This window comes from Polyodon spathula, chromosome 27 (genome assembly GCF_017654505.1).
Source record: "Polyodon spathula isolate WHYD16114869_AA chromosome 27, ASM1765450v1, whole genome shotgun sequence".
NCBI lineage: Eukaryota > Metazoa > Chordata > Actinopteri > Acipenseriformes > Polyodontidae > Polyodon > Polyodon spathula.
In genome coordinates this window covers 4,566,655-4,586,861 of record NC_054560.1, presented here as the reverse complement: position 1 = coordinate 4,586,861, position 20,207 = coordinate 4,566,655, and the positions used below count along the sequence as shown (strand labels likewise).

The 20,207-nt window shown below is 38.0% G+C and overlaps 1 protein-coding gene across 7 annotated transcripts in view; it reads left to right on the top strand.

Annotated features, from left to right (window-relative positions):
• eps15l1a (epidermal growth factor receptor pathway substrate 15-like 1a) overlaps window positions 1-20,207 on the top strand; it is a 34,141-nt gene that overhangs the window by 3,528 nt on the left and 10,406 nt on the right. For 4 of the 7 annotated variants that reach the window (XM_041230272.1, XM_041230277.1, XM_041230278.1 and 1 more), the window contains exons 3-22: window positions 323-412; window positions 498-545; window positions 1,077-1,142; window positions 1,556-1,681; window positions 1,806-1,865; window positions 1,986-2,246; window positions 2,533-2,690; window positions 3,340-3,496; window positions 3,968-4,030; window positions 5,103-5,188; window positions 7,395-7,467; window positions 7,801-7,962; window positions 8,344-8,541; window positions 10,278-10,442; window positions 11,805-11,931; window positions 12,466-12,516; window positions 13,630-13,769; window positions 14,159-14,219; window positions 16,645-16,727; window positions 17,548-17,686. In XM_041230272.1, coding sequence (XP_041086206.1) covers window positions 323-412; window positions 498-545; window positions 1,077-1,142; window positions 1,556-1,681; window positions 1,806-1,865; window positions 1,986-2,246; window positions 2,533-2,690; window positions 3,340-3,496; window positions 3,968-4,030; window positions 5,103-5,188; window positions 7,395-7,467; window positions 7,801-7,962; window positions 8,344-8,541; window positions 10,278-10,442; window positions 11,805-11,931; window positions 12,466-12,516; window positions 13,630-13,769; window positions 14,159-14,219; window positions 16,645-16,727; window positions 17,548-17,686 — 2,314 coding nt within the window. Of the gene's footprint in view, window positions 1-322; window positions 413-497; window positions 546-659; window positions 755-884; window positions 886-1,076; window positions 1,143-1,555; window positions 1,682-1,805; window positions 1,866-1,985; window positions 2,247-2,532; window positions 2,691-3,339; window positions 3,497-3,967; window positions 4,031-5,102; window positions 5,189-7,394; window positions 7,468-7,800; window positions 7,963-8,343; window positions 8,542-10,277; window positions 10,443-11,804; window positions 11,932-12,465; window positions 12,517-13,629; window positions 13,770-14,158; window positions 14,220-16,644; window positions 16,728-17,547; window positions 17,687-20,207 lie in introns of all 7 variants that reach the window. The other 3 variants (XM_041230279.1, XM_041230273.1, XM_041230275.1) reach the window with 3 other exon arrangements.

Genomic DNA, 20,207 nt, shown 5'->3' with positions numbered 1-20,207 from the left:
TACAAGTGTTGAGTGTTTCAATAGAGAAAATTAATTGAAACACTACTAGGCTTTAGAAATGTTCTCGGATTGAAAGGAATCATTCATGCAGAGACCAGGCTGAGCAAAAATTGAATCAGAAATTGAATCAGAAACAGTAATTAAAAAAAAAAAAAAAAGATCCATTAGTTGTTTCTTTTCTGGATCAAATAAAACAATACAATTCTTTGCATTTGGGTTTTGTAATTAATCATGTACAACTCTTGCGAACTGGCTATTTTCAGCAAGAATCTGCCCGTTGATGTGTGATTTTAAATGCGTTTCCATTTGTGTTCCTACACAGGTAGATCCTGGGAATACTGGCAGAGTGGGGCCGACAGAAGCTGCTCTATTTCTAAAAAAATCTGGGCTGTTAGATGGCACTTTGGGAAAGGTGAGTTAAGGGTCAGTTAGCGTTCCATAACAGCAAATAACTGAAAAGAACGTCTTCTTTTACTTTTGTTCATTTCTTTTTGCAGATCTGGGATATGGCAGACCCAGACGGAAAGGGCTACCTTGATAAACAGGTAGTGCGTTTATTTATTTATTGAATTTTTTTTTTAATTTTATTTTGTACTGCATTTCTTATAGAAATGTCCTCTCTGAAGAAACATTATTATCTATTTTTTAATTCTTTTCAGGGTTTTTATGTTGCTTTACGACTGGTAGCATGTGCACAGAGTGGCCACGACGTAAGCCTAACCAGCTTATTGCTCACAGTCCCACCACCAAATTTGTAAGTTTCACAAACACTTTGCTATAATATATATATATATAATATATATATATATATATATATATATATATATATATATATATATATATATATATATATATATATGACATACACACACACACACAGATAGCGTCATGTAAGGAGCAGTTGTTTTTGTCTTTCAGTACTATTGTCCTGACTATCTTAATTCACTTTTCCCACAGAGAGTGGTTCTGTCATAACTGAGGATTTGAGACCAACATATTTATTTTTGTGTTGTTCTTGTATTCAGGGTAAAGCATGTTTCTGCACAGTTAACACTTTAACTTCTGATATTTTCCAGCACAATACTAGCAGTCCCTTGTTAACTGCAGGTCCTCCAACAGGGGATTCACACTGGGCTGTAAGGGTAAGTCTCTATTTTTTATTGGTTTACTAAGTTGATTTTCCTAACAGTTAAGTAGAAATCATTTGGTAGTTTCGTTATTAGAAAAAAAATATAAAACTGTTTTAAGTTGTGTAATCATTAAAATATCTATGTGTATATGTGCAATATGTACAAGTTTTTACCCAAAAGAGCTAACTTCTCAACGTTTAGATATTGTTAACATGCGTTTTGTCAAGGGAAAGTGTGTTTGAAAACAAGCAGCGGATGTAGTTCTAGGCTTTTGATGCCATGGTAACCACACTCGCTCATTTAAATCCATTATTGTGTTTGCGATGTAATTTGCTACATAGTTAATGATGTAACGATCTACTATTCCTTTCTGTTTAACCCTTCAGGTGAGGGTGTGTAGATTTATTTATTTATTTTCTTCACAGCCGGAAGAGAAGGGAAAGTTTGATGGTATTTTTGAAAGTCTCTTGCCGATTAATGGTCTCCTGTCTGGGGACAAGGTGAAACCAGTACTAATGAACTCAAAACTACCTCTTGATGTGTTGGGCAGGGTAAGTGTGTTGTGACCGTTCCTCCTGTTCTTTTACGAGTAGAAAAGTAGCCAGTGTGTTCTCGTCACTATTGGTACAGTTCCAGTCTTACAGCTGTTTTTTTATTTTATTTTTTTGAATATAGGTTTGGGACCTTAGCGACATCGATAAAGATGGACACTTGGACAGAGATGAGTTTGCTGTGGTGAGTGAGTTATAAAAAAAAAAAAAAAAATACTAATAATAAAAATAATAATAATAATTTAGATATTTTAAACAAAATGAATAGCATTTTTAATGATTTGTGAGTTGTATTTTTTTGCAGGCAATGCACCTGGTCTATAGAGCTCTTGAGAAGGAGCCCGTCCCATCTGTCCTAAACCCTTCTCTCATACCCCCCTCGAAGAGGAAGAAAACGGCAGCTGCTCTTCCAGGCTCTGTCCAAGTACTTCCGGGTGCAGTCCCAGTTCTCCCTGCAAGCCCGCCACCGAGAGATAGTCTACGCTCCACGCCGTCCCACGGCAGCATGACCAGCCTGAACAGTGCAGGGAGTTTGTCACCAAAACACTCGTTGAAGTCTGCACAGGTACAGCTTTGTGTCTAGTAGTACTGTATACACTGTAGGTGATCTAGGGGTATTAATAGCTTAGAGTGGGGGTTTAACAAGTACAGTTAGATGATTAGCCGGTTCTGGGTGGAGTTTTAATTGGTTCAATTAAACAATTTAGAACAAGCCTGGAACAAAAACCAGAAATGGAAGTGCCAGCTTTGGCCACCCCCTGGTTTAAGAGTTTAACGAATACAAACATTAAGTTAAAACAAGTTTCAGGTAGTGATGCACCATGAAAGTAAGACCCCGTTTTCTCTTGTAGCAATCCGCAAACTGGGTAGTGCCAGCAGGTGACAGAGGAAGATACGATGACTTTTTTCTCAAAACAGATGTCGACTTGGATGGTTTTGTCAGTGGCCATGAAGTCAAAGACATCTTTATGCACTCCGGGCTTCCTCAGAACATCTTGGCACATATATGGTAAGAAACAATGCAACTGTCCTCCAAGTTGTGATGCCATTTTAATGACCAGAAGCCTGATTTAATACTGACATTGAGACCTTCTGCTGTGTAATCCTTTCTGGCCTATGAGTTGAAGTTAAACTTAATGTTGTACGAACACAGTAAAAAAGCAGTTGGCATTTATGAATGTAAGATGGCATTTCTTGTACTCTAAGTACGCTTTGTATTTGCTGAAGCACGCCAATCTATATGTGTCACATGGCTCTTATTTTATACCAGTTTAATTAATATCACTTTCTTTAGAATGAGAGCGTTGTTTGCACCTAACGAACACCCTAAAATAACAGCCCTAATGTTGAAATGCCTTCATAAGTCTTTCTATTTTAAAAAACAAGTGGGTGTCTATGCCATTCTAAATTTAACCCTAAGCGTGTCATATTTGTGTGTTCTGAATTAACAGTAATAGTCACAACAATAATACTATTTTTAATTGGTCAATTAGCAGACGCTTTTGTCCAAAGTGACTTGGAGTCTCGCTCAGGGTCACACACAGCGAGTCAGTGGCTGAGCTGGGATTCAACCGGCAACCTCCTGGTAACAAGCCCCTTTCTTCACCCGCTGGGCCACTACGTTATGCATCATGACGTCATTTTGTGAATTACTCTAGGTCCTTGGCTGACACGCGGCAAATGGGGAAGCTGACAAGAGAGCAGTTCTCTTTGGCTATGCACCTCATTCAGCAGAAAGTCAGCAAAGGGATTGACCCTCCTCAGATCTTGACTCCAGACATGATCCCACCCTCTGAGAGAAGTACCCCGGTCTCTGTGAGTATTGCATTTGAGGATGTGTAAGCAGGATGGACGCAGCATCCCATTCCTGCGGTCTTTCCTTGTCCCCGTAGGGAATCTAATGGAATATGACATTTCTGTTTTATTTGCAAAGTAGACAGGAGGTAGTTTAGGTGATTTTTAAAGAAGACTCGTGTTTCATAGTGGTTTAGCCCATTCCTGTAGTCATTCATCCAGCTTGCATAAGCAAATACTATGCTTGGATTGGACTCGTATTGAAGCCGCCTGTTCTTAGAAAGGTTTCCCGTCCTAGTAGATCCAAGCCTCTTGTTTTTGTATTTTTATGTAATGTTTTGCAGTTAATTACATATTTCCTTAACGCGTGCGAGTTCCAGCACAAGATAGAAAAGGATGGAATCTTTTCTAACCAGCACACATCTCTTCTGACCTGTCGTTTTTCAATCCTGCTTTTCTACCTCCTCCTCCCTTTCTTTCCTCTCTGTGTAGAGTCAGTCAGGGTATATGACTCCTGTAGGATCGGAAATGGCAGCACAAACAGAAATGCGCCGTGTGAGTAGCTCCTTGTCACCCCTTCATGAAGCATTTATGTCCTCTGTATGCCAGCAAACTGCTCTTTCGCATGGCTAGGCTGACGTTTGTCATTTCATTTGCTGCTTTATCATTAAAAATTACTTCTGCTAGTCCAAGGACACGCCTAGCTGCCACCGTTCCTGTTGAATCAAGACTTGAAAACTGCTACTATTTATCTCAACAGATTCAATGTTGCTAATTGTAAATATAACATTGAAACAGATCCATCTATGCAAGCTAACCCTAATGATCCCCATAACTATAACAGAAGTCAAGGAACCATGCAAAGTTTGGGCAGTTGCCTTTGGTAGTGTTGTGGAGGTAATAGCGGAAAAGCTTGACTTTGCTCTTCTCTGTCTTCTAGTGAATTGTGATTGTTTAAATTTGTGGATGGTAGAAGTTTGTTAGTCAACAGTTCAATTGCGCTTTTTTATTTTTTTTTTGAAAAACGTCTAGCTTAATTGTTGGATTTCAGGGACAGGGTGAGCACAGCATCAAACGCTTAATGTGGAGGCAAAAACTGAAAGCAAGTACATGCAGTTGATCTCAATTTCAGATACTGCGCCTGTATAGTTACAATGACTTTTCAACACAGCATTGTGTTGCATGGTTTTATTTGTTTAAATGTTAGTTTTAATGTAAAAATCACACAGCATTTGTAACTTGAGCCGTACAGCTCGGCCACCACCACCCAAGTTTGCAGTGCGTGTACTTTAACTTGTTCATTACTTTTAATGCTGCTGACGTTTCTATTGCAAACTTCTGTGCCAGGCAATAATGTTCGAGTTATGGGTATGTAAGTTTGCAAACGCTTTCGTTTGTGTACAAAAGGTGGATATAGATTGACCCGATGGAAAGCGTTTGTAAAGAACCCAGTGCTTTTGAAGCTCTTTTTCAGTAGAGGTGAACCTGTAAGAATGTGGTTGTGTGGCGTTGCCTTTCCCAACGTTCTTGTTTTTTTGTGTGCTACCTGCTCTGCATGCTGCCGCTGCACCCACCCCCAGGGTTGTCTCTAAATTCATTGCTGACTTCAGTTCGTGTTTTTTTACAGGACAGTGCGAGCTCTGTTGGCTCAGGAGAGTTCACTGGAATTAAAGAACTGGATGACATTAGCCAGGAAATTGCACAGCTGCAGAGGTAATTACAATGGAATATTCTCTTGATGCATCAGCAGTGCCATGTAAGCACAGAAGGTGCTGATGGTCAGCATTGAAAGGACCAGCAAACAGCATTGGAGAAGTCACTGATTCATTCCATTACTTTCTAGTTCCTTTTCTACTTCGCCGGATCATTTTCAGCAGCCCCACTTGGTCACCCCATTGAGTTTCTAAGAAAGTACTAACATTAAAAAAAAAAAAGCTAGTGAAGCAAAGACTTGCGTTTTATTTTGTGTGTCGTCTAGCAGTTGACATTTGTGTGTTGGCTGTTTTTTCTCTTTTCTTGTGATCATCTCATACTGCTTTGTCAGGAGTGGATTCTTAAGACCTGCTTACGAGCTGATGTTTGGGGATTTGTGAGTCATGCTCTTGTAAAAAGATGACAATTAAATCTTTAGTGTAGTTCTTGGGTCTTCATAAAACATTACTGCTGTGGCTGCTGTTGAAAGTAAAAAGCAACAATACACATTCTGCACAAACTCCACGTGTTTCTGATCTCCAGTGTTTCTGCACTTGGAGTAAAAAAAAAAAAAAGAAAGACCCGATTCTGTTTAACCCCTTAAAGTACACTGAGAATTGAGCGGCTGTTCAAACAGGTTCTTCTTAAAATGCATTTGAGAGGGACTCAAGTATCACGAGGAGGAAACGGACAATTTGGATGGTCCAGCCTGTCTGTGAATTTTAAACCCTGTTTTGTGCACCTCACTGCAACAATTAAAAAAGTTAGCATAATTATTTTTTTTTGGGGGGGGGTGCACATGTCCCTTGTACCTCAAAGGGTTAATTTATCTTTTAGAGGGAAGATATTTTAGCCACAGCGCTGTTTGTTTATTTTTCCCATGGAAGTCGAGTTCCGATGCTTGATGACGTTCATAGCCTTGTGTAGGGATAGGTGACTGATTCACAGTCAATATTTCTTTGCTGTTAAATTGCTTGAGGCAGGTCTGTAGCTGTTAATCAGCAGGACATCTGCACTCTAAACAAGGTGAATTAGACAGGAATACAGTTGTGTTAATTGTACTCAACAGACTGCTGTTGGTTTTAATGCACTTGTTGTTATATGTATGACATTATAAATTTGCTCTTTGTGTTATGACACCCATTTATTTATTTATGTATATGTTTTTTGTTTGTGTTTTGCCAGACAAAATCCATTCACATCTTACATCTTACCAAATCTTACTGAACACTTTGGGAGAGTAACCTGTTTTATTGAAAACCATCTTGGTTGAACAGCCCTGCCAAATATATATAGTACATTTGCCAAAATTATTATTGACGTAAATTAGCCAATCGCGTTGTTACACTCCAGCCAAAGTCATTTTTCAGGTTTGGTTAGCAAGAGAAGATCTATTAGGAACATCATAGAAAAAAAATGGTAATAAAATGCACACGTTTAAGGAAAAACAACAAAAAGGTAAAAATGGATTTTTCTGTTGGTAGTCGTTATCACGCAAGTCCAGCACTCTCTCCACTAATGGTGTCTTTCAGCTGCAATATGATTGTTGCCTCTTACTTTCCTTTCCTGTGTGTATTTTGTAATCCTATCTCTTGTCTTCACTACTTGCTCTCCTCGCTGCCATAGCACACTTGCTTTTACACACTGGAGTGCTCTCAGGTAAAGTCCCTTATTGGTTGTCAGAAAAAATATATATTTTGGAGGTGAATTTAATTAACCATGCTGTTCATTGTAGGGGAGGTGGAGATTGTACTGGGTCGTTTTTGTATTTTATTTATTACGTTGTTCCCCGTGAAAGGACACAAGGATTTAAATACTCTTTCTTGCCTCTTATTAGCACTATCTGTGTTATTACAGGTTCCCTTTCTACTTTAGTTGAAGATCCTCAGGTTCTTGTATGTAATAAATTTTTGAATAGGCAGAAAGACAATGCTAGATGAAATTGTAGCTGCTTTTGTCTGATGCAGAATCGTGTATTGTGGTTGAAACTCACTCCAATGCCACAGTCTGACTCTGATCTACAGCAGATGCATTAGTTTATCTGTAGTGTTGTATTTGAAATATCTGTATATATCCTGAATTTATGTAAAAAAAAAAAAAAAAAAAAAATATTCTCTGTGCAATAAAAAGGGGACCAGTAGTAATGTTAATAATGCTAATTGAATGTAAGAGAGTGGTTTTAAATCCTTGGTTAGCGCTCTGTCATTTGCTTTGTGTGTTTTTGCAGGGAGAAGTATGTCTTGGATCAAGACATCCGAGAAAAGGAGGAATCAATCAGACAAAAAACCAATGAGGTTCAGGTGAGTGAATTGATTAAATTCAAGAGTAACAAATCAGTCAATCAATATTTATTTTATATAGCACCTTTTATAGTGTAACACCATCACAAAGTGCTTTACAAGATGCAGTAAATACAAGAAAATCCATAATACAGAGAAATGCATAAAAAAGGTAAAGAACAGAAGGATGCTTGTAATAATAAGCTAACGAAATCACTACCTACCTAACCTTTATTTTCTGTGATGCTGCTCGATAATAATAATAATTCTAAACCTGCATCAACCCGTCAACTAAAAGGACCTGGCTGCCAACTAAAGTGGAATCAGATTACTTTAAATATTGGTTTCTTCTAGGAATTGCAAAATGATTTAGACCGGGAAACAAGCAGTCTGCAAGAACTAGAAGCTCAAAAGCAAGATGCTCAAGATCGCCTGGAGGAGATGGACCAGCAGAAAGCGAAGCTCGAAGACATGCTGAACGACGTGAGGCAGAAGTGCCACGAGGAATCTCAGATGGTAAGGATAGGAGCCAGCTTTTGTTGTAAACGCAGATCTGTCTTTTTCTCATTTCACCAGGCTTTCACGTGAAGGCCTGGTTTCACAGCTGGTCTAAACATAGTGCTTGCAGTTCTAAATAGCAGGGACACTACCTTACAGCTGAGTTGCATAGGCACAGGTCTGTGAGGAAACTCACCATGTTGAATTCACAATTTTTTTTCTAAGCCTGGTTTCTTACTTAATATTTTGCAAATCCAATACGATATCAACTGATCATTCAGTTTCTAATAAAAATAAAAAACACGCTTCAAGCGTTGCTCGGATGTTTGGTTTGCAGCTGTCCTCGAAGGATTTCCCGCTGTTCTCCTCCTCGTTCATGGCGTTGCGTTGCTGTTTCAGATTTCGTCATTGCAAATGCAGATTCATTCTCAGGAGTCGGATTTCCAGTCTCAGGAAGAGGAGCTAAGCCGGGCGAAAGCTGAACTGAACCGCCTGCAGCAGGAGGAGGCGCAGCTGGAGCAGAGCATCCAGGCTGGCAAAGTGCAGCTCGAAACCATCATCAAGTCCCTGCAGTCAACGCAGGACGAGATTAACCAGGTAAGCAGCGCCAGGTAACACATCGGTTCCGAGATGAGGTTTTAAACACGACGTGATTGTTTCTCTGTTTTTATATTCTTCAGCCTAGAATTTTCCAAATGAACACTCTGTTATTAGTTCACGTAGACAAAATTTCCTTCATCAGCAAACTGTGAGGCAAGTGGGAGGTTTCGTAGATCCAGACGGTAAACTGAACTGCACAGTTAGCGTACAGAATAAATTGGTGAGATTGTCCCAGTGTTAACTTGCAAGCTGTGATGATTAATTAATTGATGTCCTTGTCTGACTGTAGGTGAAAATTCTTGCTCTGTAAACTTATAACTGCAGCTAAAAATGACTGCTATTGTTCTCGCTGGTAAATCTTGTGCTGCATTCTAATTCAGTGCATAACTGATTTTCTGGAAGGCTGTATTGTTACCTTAACAGTATTGTTTTTGTACCACTAGGGGGCAACACAGTTTCACAGAAAGCTTGTTGACTGAGAATTTTATATACTGCCCTGACTCTGCCTTAAAGTAAAACAAGAGAAGTTGTTGAACAGTTTCATTTCCTCCAAAAAACAAAAAAACTGACGAAGAATCAAACGGTTAACAAAAATAGAGCGAGTAAACACCTTGAAAGCAGAGAACAGATTGAACTTTGACTTAACTTGGGGGCAGTGAGACTGGTAAGACAGTCACTGCACTTTTGAAGAGCATTAATTAATAGCTCTGTTGCAAATTCTTGGAAATTTTTATTAAAAAAAAAAAAAAAAAAATTAATTCTTTTGATTTATTCCCAGCTTTTGAATCTTGAAATCTTTGTCTTATCGCTTTAAATAAATTATTTAACAGAGATTGGGTCCTCCTGTTAATGACATTTTATGTTTCAAAATGCCTCGTGTCTCGGTAGGTTAAGGGACTACTCTAGAGGCCTGGGTTTAAATCCATCTTTGTTCAAATGAGCTTGGCAGGCAGTTTTATTCCTCTGTGTTCTACAGTCCATATCAGAAAATCAACATTCAGCACAGTTATGCAATTTAATCCTGTCCTCCAGGGACCTCATAAACTGATTTTGCAGGGAGTGTGAAATACCATTTATCTGCACTTGTGTGTTTATTATTTTGCTTATCATTTGACTATGTGGCATCACATCGTGGTGACTTTTAAAACTTTGTAACGGACCCTTTTGATCTCAATAGCCTTTTAACTATCTTAAAGAAGTACAGCTGGTACAACCGAGTGAAGCAATGAACCTGGCCCCCTGCGTCACGCTCATTGTAAGAAATACATCCGTAAAAATAGTGCCTTGAACAGTGTCGTATTTCTTGCATCCGCTTGTGTATGAGCTGAGAGGCCACAGAGGTACTTTTAAACTGAGTTTTAATAAGTTACCCTAACACAGACAAGTATTGTAATAAAAAAATAAAAAAAAAAAATGCAGTCAGTGCCCAGCACGGTTAATTGAACTCAAGGAGCATGAAAAGATGCAGCAGTTTTTTGAGAAGGCTGTAAAGGGAGGGGCTAATCGAAAGCAAACTGCATGTGGATTCACCAGTGTGCAGGTTTCCCCTTTTTAATAGTGATGAATACTGAAAGGCTGAGCGTCCTTCATCCATTTGCACAGCACAAGAACAGCTCCCACCAACACGGAACATCTCTCCCATTTTGATTGCAAGTGACTTCAACTTGGACATTTAAAAAAACAAATGCAGCTTCCATTGAAGTGTGAGATTTCTTGATTTCTTGCCTTTGCAGGCCAGGAGTAAGCTCTCCCAGCTCCAGGATAGCCAACAGGAGATGTGTAAAAACATTGAGCAGTACAACAATGCACTCAGTGGGACTCACGGGGGAAGCATGACTAACCTTGCTGACATGAGTGAAGGAGTTCCTGAGAGAGACAATGGAGGCTTTGGAGCAGTGGTAAGGCTCAGCAAAACTGTAACCAATTCCCAGAGGCAATTATTTGTGGTTCTTATTTTTTTTTACATAAATGAAAGAAATAATACTGTATGGGCTACTACGCTCTGTAGAGATACTAAGCTTTACGGTTAGTAGGTCATGACTTTTATCAGTTGCAACATTAAGTGTGAGCAGTACCGGGACAAATCTTAAAACCAAAAAATGATCTTGTTCGAATTCTTCAACGTAACATAATTTACAAATGACTATCAAAAAGATACCATGCAAAGGAAACCAATGGATAAATGAGGTATGAATAATAGAGCATGCCTTCTACTGTATAGCAGAGTGTTTCTCTCTCTTCTAGTGGGCTTGAAATGGAAACCTATCCTTCTGCAATGTGTTTATCTTATCCGATGTCTGATGTATCTGCTCCCTGCTGAACTGGGTGATACTATTTTCATTATTGCCCATCAGATAAAAGGCTCACAGGCTGCAAACATCTAGATGTTCTTTTAAATTCCGGTTTCATTTTATACTTTTAAATGGTGCCGACATATTCAAATATTTGCACCGTCGATACATTTTAGATTCTTATGTTGAAGAAGGAATTATCTCTTACTGCTTCATGGAACTAGAAATACCAGTCAGTCTGATTTACATCCATGGCAGCGTGGGGATTATAAATGTTTATAATTATGCAAATGTTTTAAATTATGTTGTTATTAATAATAATAATAATAATAATAATAATAATAATAAATAAAAAATAAAAATAATTTTTATATAGCGCCTTTCAGGTGGACCACCATTACAAAGCGCTTTACAAGATACGAGACTAGGGTGTGTGAACTGTGCTTCAGCTGCAGAGTCACTTGCAAGAACGTCTCACCCGAAAGACAGAGCACAAGGAGGTTAAGTGACTTGCGCAGGGTCACACAGTGAGTCAGTGGCTGAGCTGGGATTTGAACCAGGGACCTTCTGGTTACAAGCCTGTTTCTTTAACCACTGGACCGCACAGTCTCCTTCAAATTTATTTATATGTATATTTGTATTTGTTTTACCAAATATAAACAAATGGTAGGATATTAGCTTCATGTTTTACTTTAGCAGATAATACAAGCGTGATTGAAAAGAAAAATACATTCAAGTGGCTGAATGCTGCACAACATGTACTTTTTCTTGTGGGTTTGATATTCCAGTTATAAAACTTGGTATGTGCTTGACTCGGATACTCTAAGATGCTCTGTTTGAGTTATTCCGGACTGTGGAGGTCAGTTTTCATGCCAAGGCTTCACGCAGTCATGTACATCAAATATGAAGGCACTTTAAACTGCAGGACTAGCAAGTGAAAGCTGAATTCGAGTATCTTTTTCATTACAGGAGGATCCCTTCAAGGCAAACACTCCAGTGTTCAGTAACAGTGTCCATGAGCTGCGCACAGACCCGTTTCAGTCCGAGGACCCATTCAAAACCGATCCGTTTAAAGGTGCAGATCCCTTTAAAGGCAGTAAGTACATTGTACTAATAACCGCAGCAGCAGCAGAAGCCTGTCCTGTGCTGGATGAAAGTGCCCCCTGCGTCCTGCAGTCTCTCACTTGACCACAGGTCCTCCTCCTTCTTGTCACTCCTCTTGTTCTGCATTCCTTTGTCCCTCTGCCTGTGTCTTGGTTGGTGTGACAAGTATTGATTTGTTTTAAAATAACAGTTCTGTTATTTTAGCCTCTGTAGTGGTATCAGTCTGTTATTTATTTTGTTGGGTATCCACAGTCTGCTAACAGCTTGACAATGAAAGGTTTCCAAATAACCTGAACGTTATTAGTTTGTCACTGGTATTTCAAGTTGTTGAGCTATCTAAATTTTTAAAAATAATCATGCATCTATATACCAAAGAAACATTTAACACAAGAAAAGAGAATTATGCATTTCCTATTGAGCATGCTTTCTTTTTCATAGTAAATGCTAAATTTCCCCAGTCCTACCTCAAGTTTGACCAAACCAGAATTGGTTACCAGTTTTACGGTTTTTTGTTTTTTTTTATCAGGTGACCCATTTCACAATGACCCTTTTGCAAAGCAGCCACCAGCCACAGCAGGTATTGATAGCAATGTTTTTGTTTTTCAATGTATTTATTTATTTAAAAACAGGGAGATTTTTTTAGATTTAAATTTGATTCTAAATATATAAAATTCAACCAAAGAACATGCTTCGCTCATTGTGAGATGCTAGCTCATAGCTTCAAAGTAAATTGACCAGACCCATTTATATTATACTTAAATACACAGCAAGCAACACCTACTCTTGTTCTTTTTGCTGTCCTTTTGAGGAGTACGAAACAGTGAGCAGCACATACATAACACTGAAAAACAAAAAATCAAACCCAGCTAAATAGGGGTTTTGAATGGGAACAGTTTTGTGTGAATGCAGTTTGTGATTCGCGGCTCTGTGTCTGCTGCTCATCGTTTGGTACACCAACACCACCTTTCTCACTTACCAGTCTTTGATGGCAATGGACAGATCGTACTTCCGTCTGCCATGTCTTGCTGGAAGCTACTGACATTGACGTTATCCTAACCCTAATCTCAACTTTAATCAAATGGATTTGAAAAACATAGTAATAAATAGTTGGCTAAGTGCAAGAACATTGGTTGCTGCAAAAGACTCCCTCCAATAAACTAACATCTGATGCCTAGTTCGTGTTTTAGTGTTCAAAAAAAAAAAAAAAAAAAAAAAAAAAAAAAAAAAGATTCCATATTAGTAAAAATATTAGTGTGAAAATCTCTGAATTACAATGTTTTTGCTCTCAGTCTTGGATGAAATGTGCATAAGCATCCTTATGTTGCATCAAATGTATAATAAACACACACATTAATATAGATCTGTGATAACCTATATATAATTCTTAACCCTGAGTAGATTGTGCAGCTTGTACAGCATATAGCTTGCAGACCATATAAAGTGTAGGTGATGTTGGAGGTAGTATTTTAGCGATGACATTTGCTATAGCCACCAAAGTTACACTGTGGTGGGGAGATGGGTGTGTCATTAAAAAGTTATTTTTGAAAGCCGTGAAATGTTGGGAAAGGCACTGTAGGCTTTCATATACGTTTTACCCATGTTGCTGTTGATTGCTGATTGTGAGTGGCAGCTCCAATGTACAGATACAGTACACGCACTGTTCACAACAGAGGATTTGCTCTTCAAACAGATCCTTTTGGTGGGGACCCTTTTAAAGAGAGTGATCCGTTCAAGACCTCCCCGGCAGAGGATTTCTTTAGAAAACCGACCAAGACCGACCCTTTCACATCAGCGGATCCTTTCAGTAAAAGTGCGACGCTTCCCTCAAAGGTAAGCTGGAAGGAATATTTATTGATTTATTTTGAGGCTGTAGTGGAGGAACTGTCTGGGCAGAGTTTGAGATCACTTGACCAGGGTTTTGACCCATTAGCAGTCCCCATTGGAACACCAACTCACTCAGCTTTACTCAGCTTCGTCTGTTTCACTGCTGCTGTTATAATTCAGGCAGCTTGCATCCCACTTACTGCTTCCCTTTGTGAAGCCTTGTGTGTTTGGCAGTGTAGTATAGAGAGTGGCCACCAAGGCAATAACAGTATTTATACATTTATGTAGTGTAAATACCCTGCACGTGTTATAATTGCAGTGTGTTGCAAGTGTATGTAATTCCATTTAAGGGTTTGGAAAGTTTTGGTATTTAACATTTTATGTATTCTTTTTAGTCTGCTCCATTTGCCAGCAGTGATCCTTTTGCACCTACAAACACACCACCAAAAGGACCAGGTATGGACACTACTAATCCAGCATTTTATCTGTAACGGGGAAGACAAATAGCCTGTCGAAATATTTGTAGTATGAAAACGGCTTCAGACAAAAATAGGATTTAAAAAAAAACAGCTTTTATTAAAAAATAATCTTTTAGTTGGTGGCCGTAATAAAGTATGTTTGTATATTTTTACAATTTTAATCAGCGTATTATTTTTTTTCATTTATTTATTTTATGTCATACTCTGCCATAAAATAACGCTATTGCTCCAATATGAATACATCTTTATTGTTGGAGCTTCTAATCTTCTGTTTACAGTTACGTTGTGCTCAAATACTTTGGCTCTGAATCCAGTTTTTACCACTAGTTGTAATATTTAAAAATGACTGTGGGTATGAGAAGGTAGTTTTGGGTTTATAAATAACTGTTAAATTACAGTGATTGTTATCTGAAGTTTGCACCCAAGCCATTCCAGTTTCTCAAGTGCATTCTTTGCAGGGCATCTGATAGTGGAAATTTCAGATTTCAGTGTAACCCGTTGTTAAAACCAGTTCTCATAATCGACAGTCTCACTTTGAGTCTCTGGGTTGCATTTGGGGGGGTGGGGGGGGATTCACAAAAAAGAAAAAGTTATCATTAAAGGTACAGCTGAAAAGTAATGGTAACAGACGCGGATACATTCTCCCAAACATTTTACAATGCAAAATGATTTAGAAATCCTGCAACTTTTAATGCTAATGTTGACAGGAAGATTACCTAGTTCTTTAAAACCTAAAGGTTTATTAAAAAAAAAAAAATAAATTGCAAACAGTATAACACATTTAAAAGTAATAGAAGACTTTGTTAGTTTGCCTCCATCTAAGGATTAAAATAAACATCACATATTGAATGGTGTAAATCAAAGAATAAGTAGCAGGGTTCTGAAAAATAGGGTTACCCATCCCCACGTGATGATACAACTGTTTAAATAACATACCTGGAATTTTTCTTTTCGTTTTCTTAACAATTTTTTACACTTCTAAGGTCTTTTGAAAATGTCCGCTCTAGTGTACTGATGCGTCAGGATTATTGCCCACATTGTCAAACAAAAATTCCAGGTACATTATTTAAACAGTTGTAGCAACGCGTGGGGGAGTGTAACGCTATATTTTTCAGAACCCCGATACTTACTCTTTAAGACAATGTAGGCTGAAGGTTGTGCGTTTAAAGTAATAATTAAAAAGTAAAAAGTGAAATTCATTGTAAAAAATGTTTCAAAGGCTCCATAATTAAAGAATTAAGAAGTTCTGATGAATATGCTTATTTGAATTTAGTGTTTTAAGGACCGTAAAGATTTTTTTATTTTATTTTTTTTAAGATTATTCAAATTTTTAAATAGATCTTACAAAACTCAACTTTCTGGGTACAGTTTCAAAGAATAATTGTATTTCACTGATTTTAAAACATCATATATTGTAAAAAGACAAAGTAGTGCATTAGAAGATTTGGTGGGAGGTGGGGAGAGTACACAGCTTTATAACCAAAGTTTCTCTGGATTTCATTCTCACTGATTCTTTAAGTACAACTAGAACTCTAGAGCTGCAGGATATATGTGGACCCTATCTCTGCTAAGATGCTTTATTTTGCAGGAAATTGCCTTAATTCAGAAAACACACTGCTTCATGCAACCCTGATGAAATTTCAGACTTTGGTATAACATAAGAACAGCTGTGTTTCCCATGAATGTGGTTTAGCAGAAGGAACCATAGACATTGCTTTTACTCTGGTGCAGCGTCAATAACAGCAGAGCTGTTTTCAGACCCCTTTTGGATTTAAGTACTGCTAAAAGGTTCATTTGTTTACTTTTGAATTAGAAAAAAATCTTACTTTTTTTTTTTCGAGCTTAAGAAGCTGCCCAAGCATTTCTTAACAAGTGATACAAGACTTTATTAATGTGCTGTGGGCCAGCGAGGTTTGTTTAAGCTAAAGTGCATATTTCACGTACTTTTAATATTAATCTTTTTCTTCTGCAGCAGTAGTTACACCCTACAAATGAGGAACAGTCAAAAACAAGTTTTGAGAAGTTATTTCATGATATGTTCTCTGTCAGTAACACCATTCTTTCAGAGTAGTAAGTGACATCATTGGCTGAAGGATATATCTTGAGAACTGCTTTAGAATCAGATTATGTAAAAAAAGAGGTCATATTGTAAGTGACTCTGCAGTAGCAGTTACTGATATATTGTTCATCCCCTAGTCTGTAGAGTCACTTTGGATAAAAGCGTCTAAGTGACTAATTTTAGTACAATAATAATAAATAAAGTAAATATCATGACACTAGTGTCAGTTGGTTTTTTTTAATAAATCTTTTGGAAGCAGGTGGTTTTCCATTCTTGTGTAGGGATTAAAGTCCTGCTGATTGTTAGTCCCTGTTGTAACTCGTTATTTTGTTTCTGACCGTAGATCCATTTGGAACTCTAGACCCGTTTGGGAGTAGTGTCTTTGGAAGCGGTAGTGGGTTTGCTGACTTCAGTCAAATGTCAAAGGTAAGCTGGGGGTGTCCTCCATGTAAAATATTTAGCGTTTTAAAAAATAAATAAATAAATAAAAAATCCGGCCTTGTACATTGGCACATTAAGTTCTGTAAACTGCTTTTATCTATTAGTGCACAAAAATATTTTTCTTTTTTAATTAACAAGAATAGCATTTTTAAGGGAGTGTTTTAATTTCACAAGAATGCTTAAATTTAGTTATTTTCATTTTTCAGGGTTTCTTTGTGGTCTTTCTCGGCGCTGTGTGGTGGAATTAGTTTGTTTGTGTGCAAAGTCTATAGGTGTGTAAGAGTCGAGGGGAAAGTCTGCTTGAAAAGCCTTGAAAGGTCTTGAGAAACACACACAATACATGATAGTATAATTGAGCTGAAACCCACACAGTGTGGAAATGTACATAGTTTCCACTGGTCTTTTACATAAGCTGTGTCACGTTTTGTTGGTGTGTTGCTGTTTCAGCATGCCTCTCTGTGTTTTTTTTTTTTTTTTAGCGATATCTTTGGTGCAACTAATTAAACTTTTGTATAATTAACGACGGCAATGAAGGATTAAAAAATAAAACACACACACAGCCAGAGTGTCCTTGTAATCCTAGCTATTAGAAATGATATTGGATACGTGTGTAAGATATCAACAGTTTATCAAATTATACCAAACTGCAATGTGAATGGCATATAGGAGGCAAGCGGCCTATGAAAAAGTTTTCTTCATGAAAATTCCTGATAGAGTATGACCCGATCACTGCGTACGGGTCCCCTTTTTGAACGAAGACCACGATAAAGAGCCCCAATCCAATGTTATTTATGCTTTTATGCAGAGACAGACCTCTCATTCAGACCCCTTTGCTTCCTCGTTTGGTGGCCCGGGATTCTCTGAAGATCCTTTCAGGGGCAAGACTGACATGCCAACCCTACCACCCAAGAAAAATGTACCCCCCAGGCCTAAACCACCCAGCGGTAAGTTTTAAATGCAGTGGTAGGTAAAGGCCACATTTGAGGAAGAAATCCAAGCAACATCACTTGGCACTATAGAAGGTTTGACCTTTGCTAATGTAAATTATGATCTGTCTTCAGTTACAGTACGGTTCACATTTTTAACATTGATACGCTTTCTAGCAAACGTCATGTCATTTTTTTTTTTTTTAATTTTGACGATTCTCGTGCCCAGCTTGGATTGCTTTGCCCCTGTTGAGAACCACTGGGTAAATATGGATTAGCTACTACGACACTTCATATTAGCTGGTCATGTATAGTTTACTTTGAGTTGTTGTAATCGCAAGTTTTTGAAGATTATTAAAAGACAAGCCTGTTTTTTCTCACCCAAACTTAGCTGTATTAATAAGGTGTTAATAGTGGAAAACACTAGTGGAGGCTTTGAGTAAATTTTTGATGCTCATAACATCGATATATATTGTAACTGCTGAATGTGTCTAAGACTTTTGCACAGCAGTGTATATCTTGGGAACCGATATCCAGATGTTTTGACACTTTTAATGAGGTGTGTCATCTATGTGTTAAATAGCGTACATTTTTTGTTAATTCTTTCTTATGATTATCACAGATGAGAAGGTTCTGCTCAGTTCAAATTCTTAAAAAGCATTTTATGTAGTTGCATTTACAGTTTTTTACGGAACAGTGGACTGTAAGTGTTGTGTTGTTTTGCTGATGTCTAGAGGTACGTGGTTTGGGAGCTGTGCAGCTGCAGAACTGGTACTGTTTTGCTGGGTGCACCTAGATGTTTGCATTTGTACCAGGCTAGTGGAAACATTGCTTAATACCACAAATGTGGGGACAGAAATGCCATTAACAAAAGTAAACTAATTTCCTCTGTAACCATGGGAGGCATTGTACACATCATGTAGTTCCATTGTCCCGTTAGCTGAAACTGTTATACAATTTAAAATCAGAAATGGGATAAGGGGAAGTTGTGATCAAAAGCGATCTTGACTTTAGACTTTTTAATAAGATGTAGAGAATTGGCTTGGATTGATTCCTGAAGCGAAAGACATAAGCTTGTTATGCCTAGCAATGCCATAAAGCCATAGACGGGTAATAACAAACAAAACAATTCTGTCTGCAGTGTTGAAAGAGTTAAGTAAAATCATGCAGTCATTTAAAAAAAACACAGTTTACAGGTAGTATTATCTTCTTACTAAAGGTTCAAATAGAGTTCACCTGCTAACTGATGGATGCCCTCACACCAAACAACAACATATTGTTTTGTTGTTCACAAGCCTCATTTGCCTTTGCAGGTTTTGAGGTAAGAGCTGTTGATTTCAAATCGGGCAGTATTTTGAGGGCAGCGGTGGTAAGGTTCAGGAAGTTGGTGTAAATGTTCATAAACTGGTTGATAAGCTGAACTCAGGGCTGTGGTGCGCTAATATTGGGATCTGCTGTGTTTTCTCCACCCTTGCCCACTTCCTCCGAATGCAGCTCTGTGTTCACTGCAACGCAGCTTTTTCAGCATCGCTATCTGCTAAATTCGGTAAATGTGTTTTGTGTCTTGACCAGAGTTTAACCTTTTGACTTTCATGATTAAAGGATGCTGTATGTGGCACATCTTTCAACTTTTAACCTCCTGTGAAAAATAAAATCAAGTGGTAGCAGTAGATGGTGAATGATACACAAGACTGTGTACTCGATTTACTTTATGTTTTTTACCCCACAGAGGTCTTGTTTTTATTAAGTGATATATCATTTTATGAACTTTCAGCCCAATTTTATATGCAAGCTATTTCAAGGGCTCTAATGGATTGTTAATGATCCAGTTAGTTTATTTTAAATATAGGTTTGATTTCAAAACACTGTGAAACCTTTTTACTTTTCCTAATTCTTACTGTTTTTGTGAAACTGATGTGTTGGTATTTTCTCGAACAAGTAATATATCTAAATATACATTCATTCTTGGAAGATGTGTGATCTGTGTCCCGTGCCACAACCATTCTGTAAAAGCTCCAGTAGTTTACCACTACAGAATTCACAGAACTGGTGTGTTGATTTAACACGTTTTAAATGTTTAAATAGCCAAGCATAGCACTTACAGGAGCCTGGCTGGATCATGAGACTAATGCAGAAAAGAACAAAGACCAGAGTAGAGCCCAGTAGTAAAAGTTTTCTTTCTGTTCGCTGGATCGTTTTCATATCAGAATTCAGATCTACATTTTCCATCATCTGCTGCAATGCTTGCAGGGAAAAAAAAAAAGGTTGCTTCAGTGATTAGCTCTGCTGTAAAAAGCAAGTCTGTTTTCTCATTACGCTTAAATAACAACTTGATTGACAGAGTGGTTAACACCTATTCTGATGAGCGCTGCCCCACGTTCCTTTCCCACGCCTGCTTAGGAGTGCCATCTTTTGTTGTTCTCATCATTGAGTTACAGCTACTCTATTGCTGAACCACAGTATTTGTATTTGACCCTGAGCACAAGGCTGAATATTCTGCAGGAGCCTGGATGATAAATGAAAGTTAGATTCTCATATG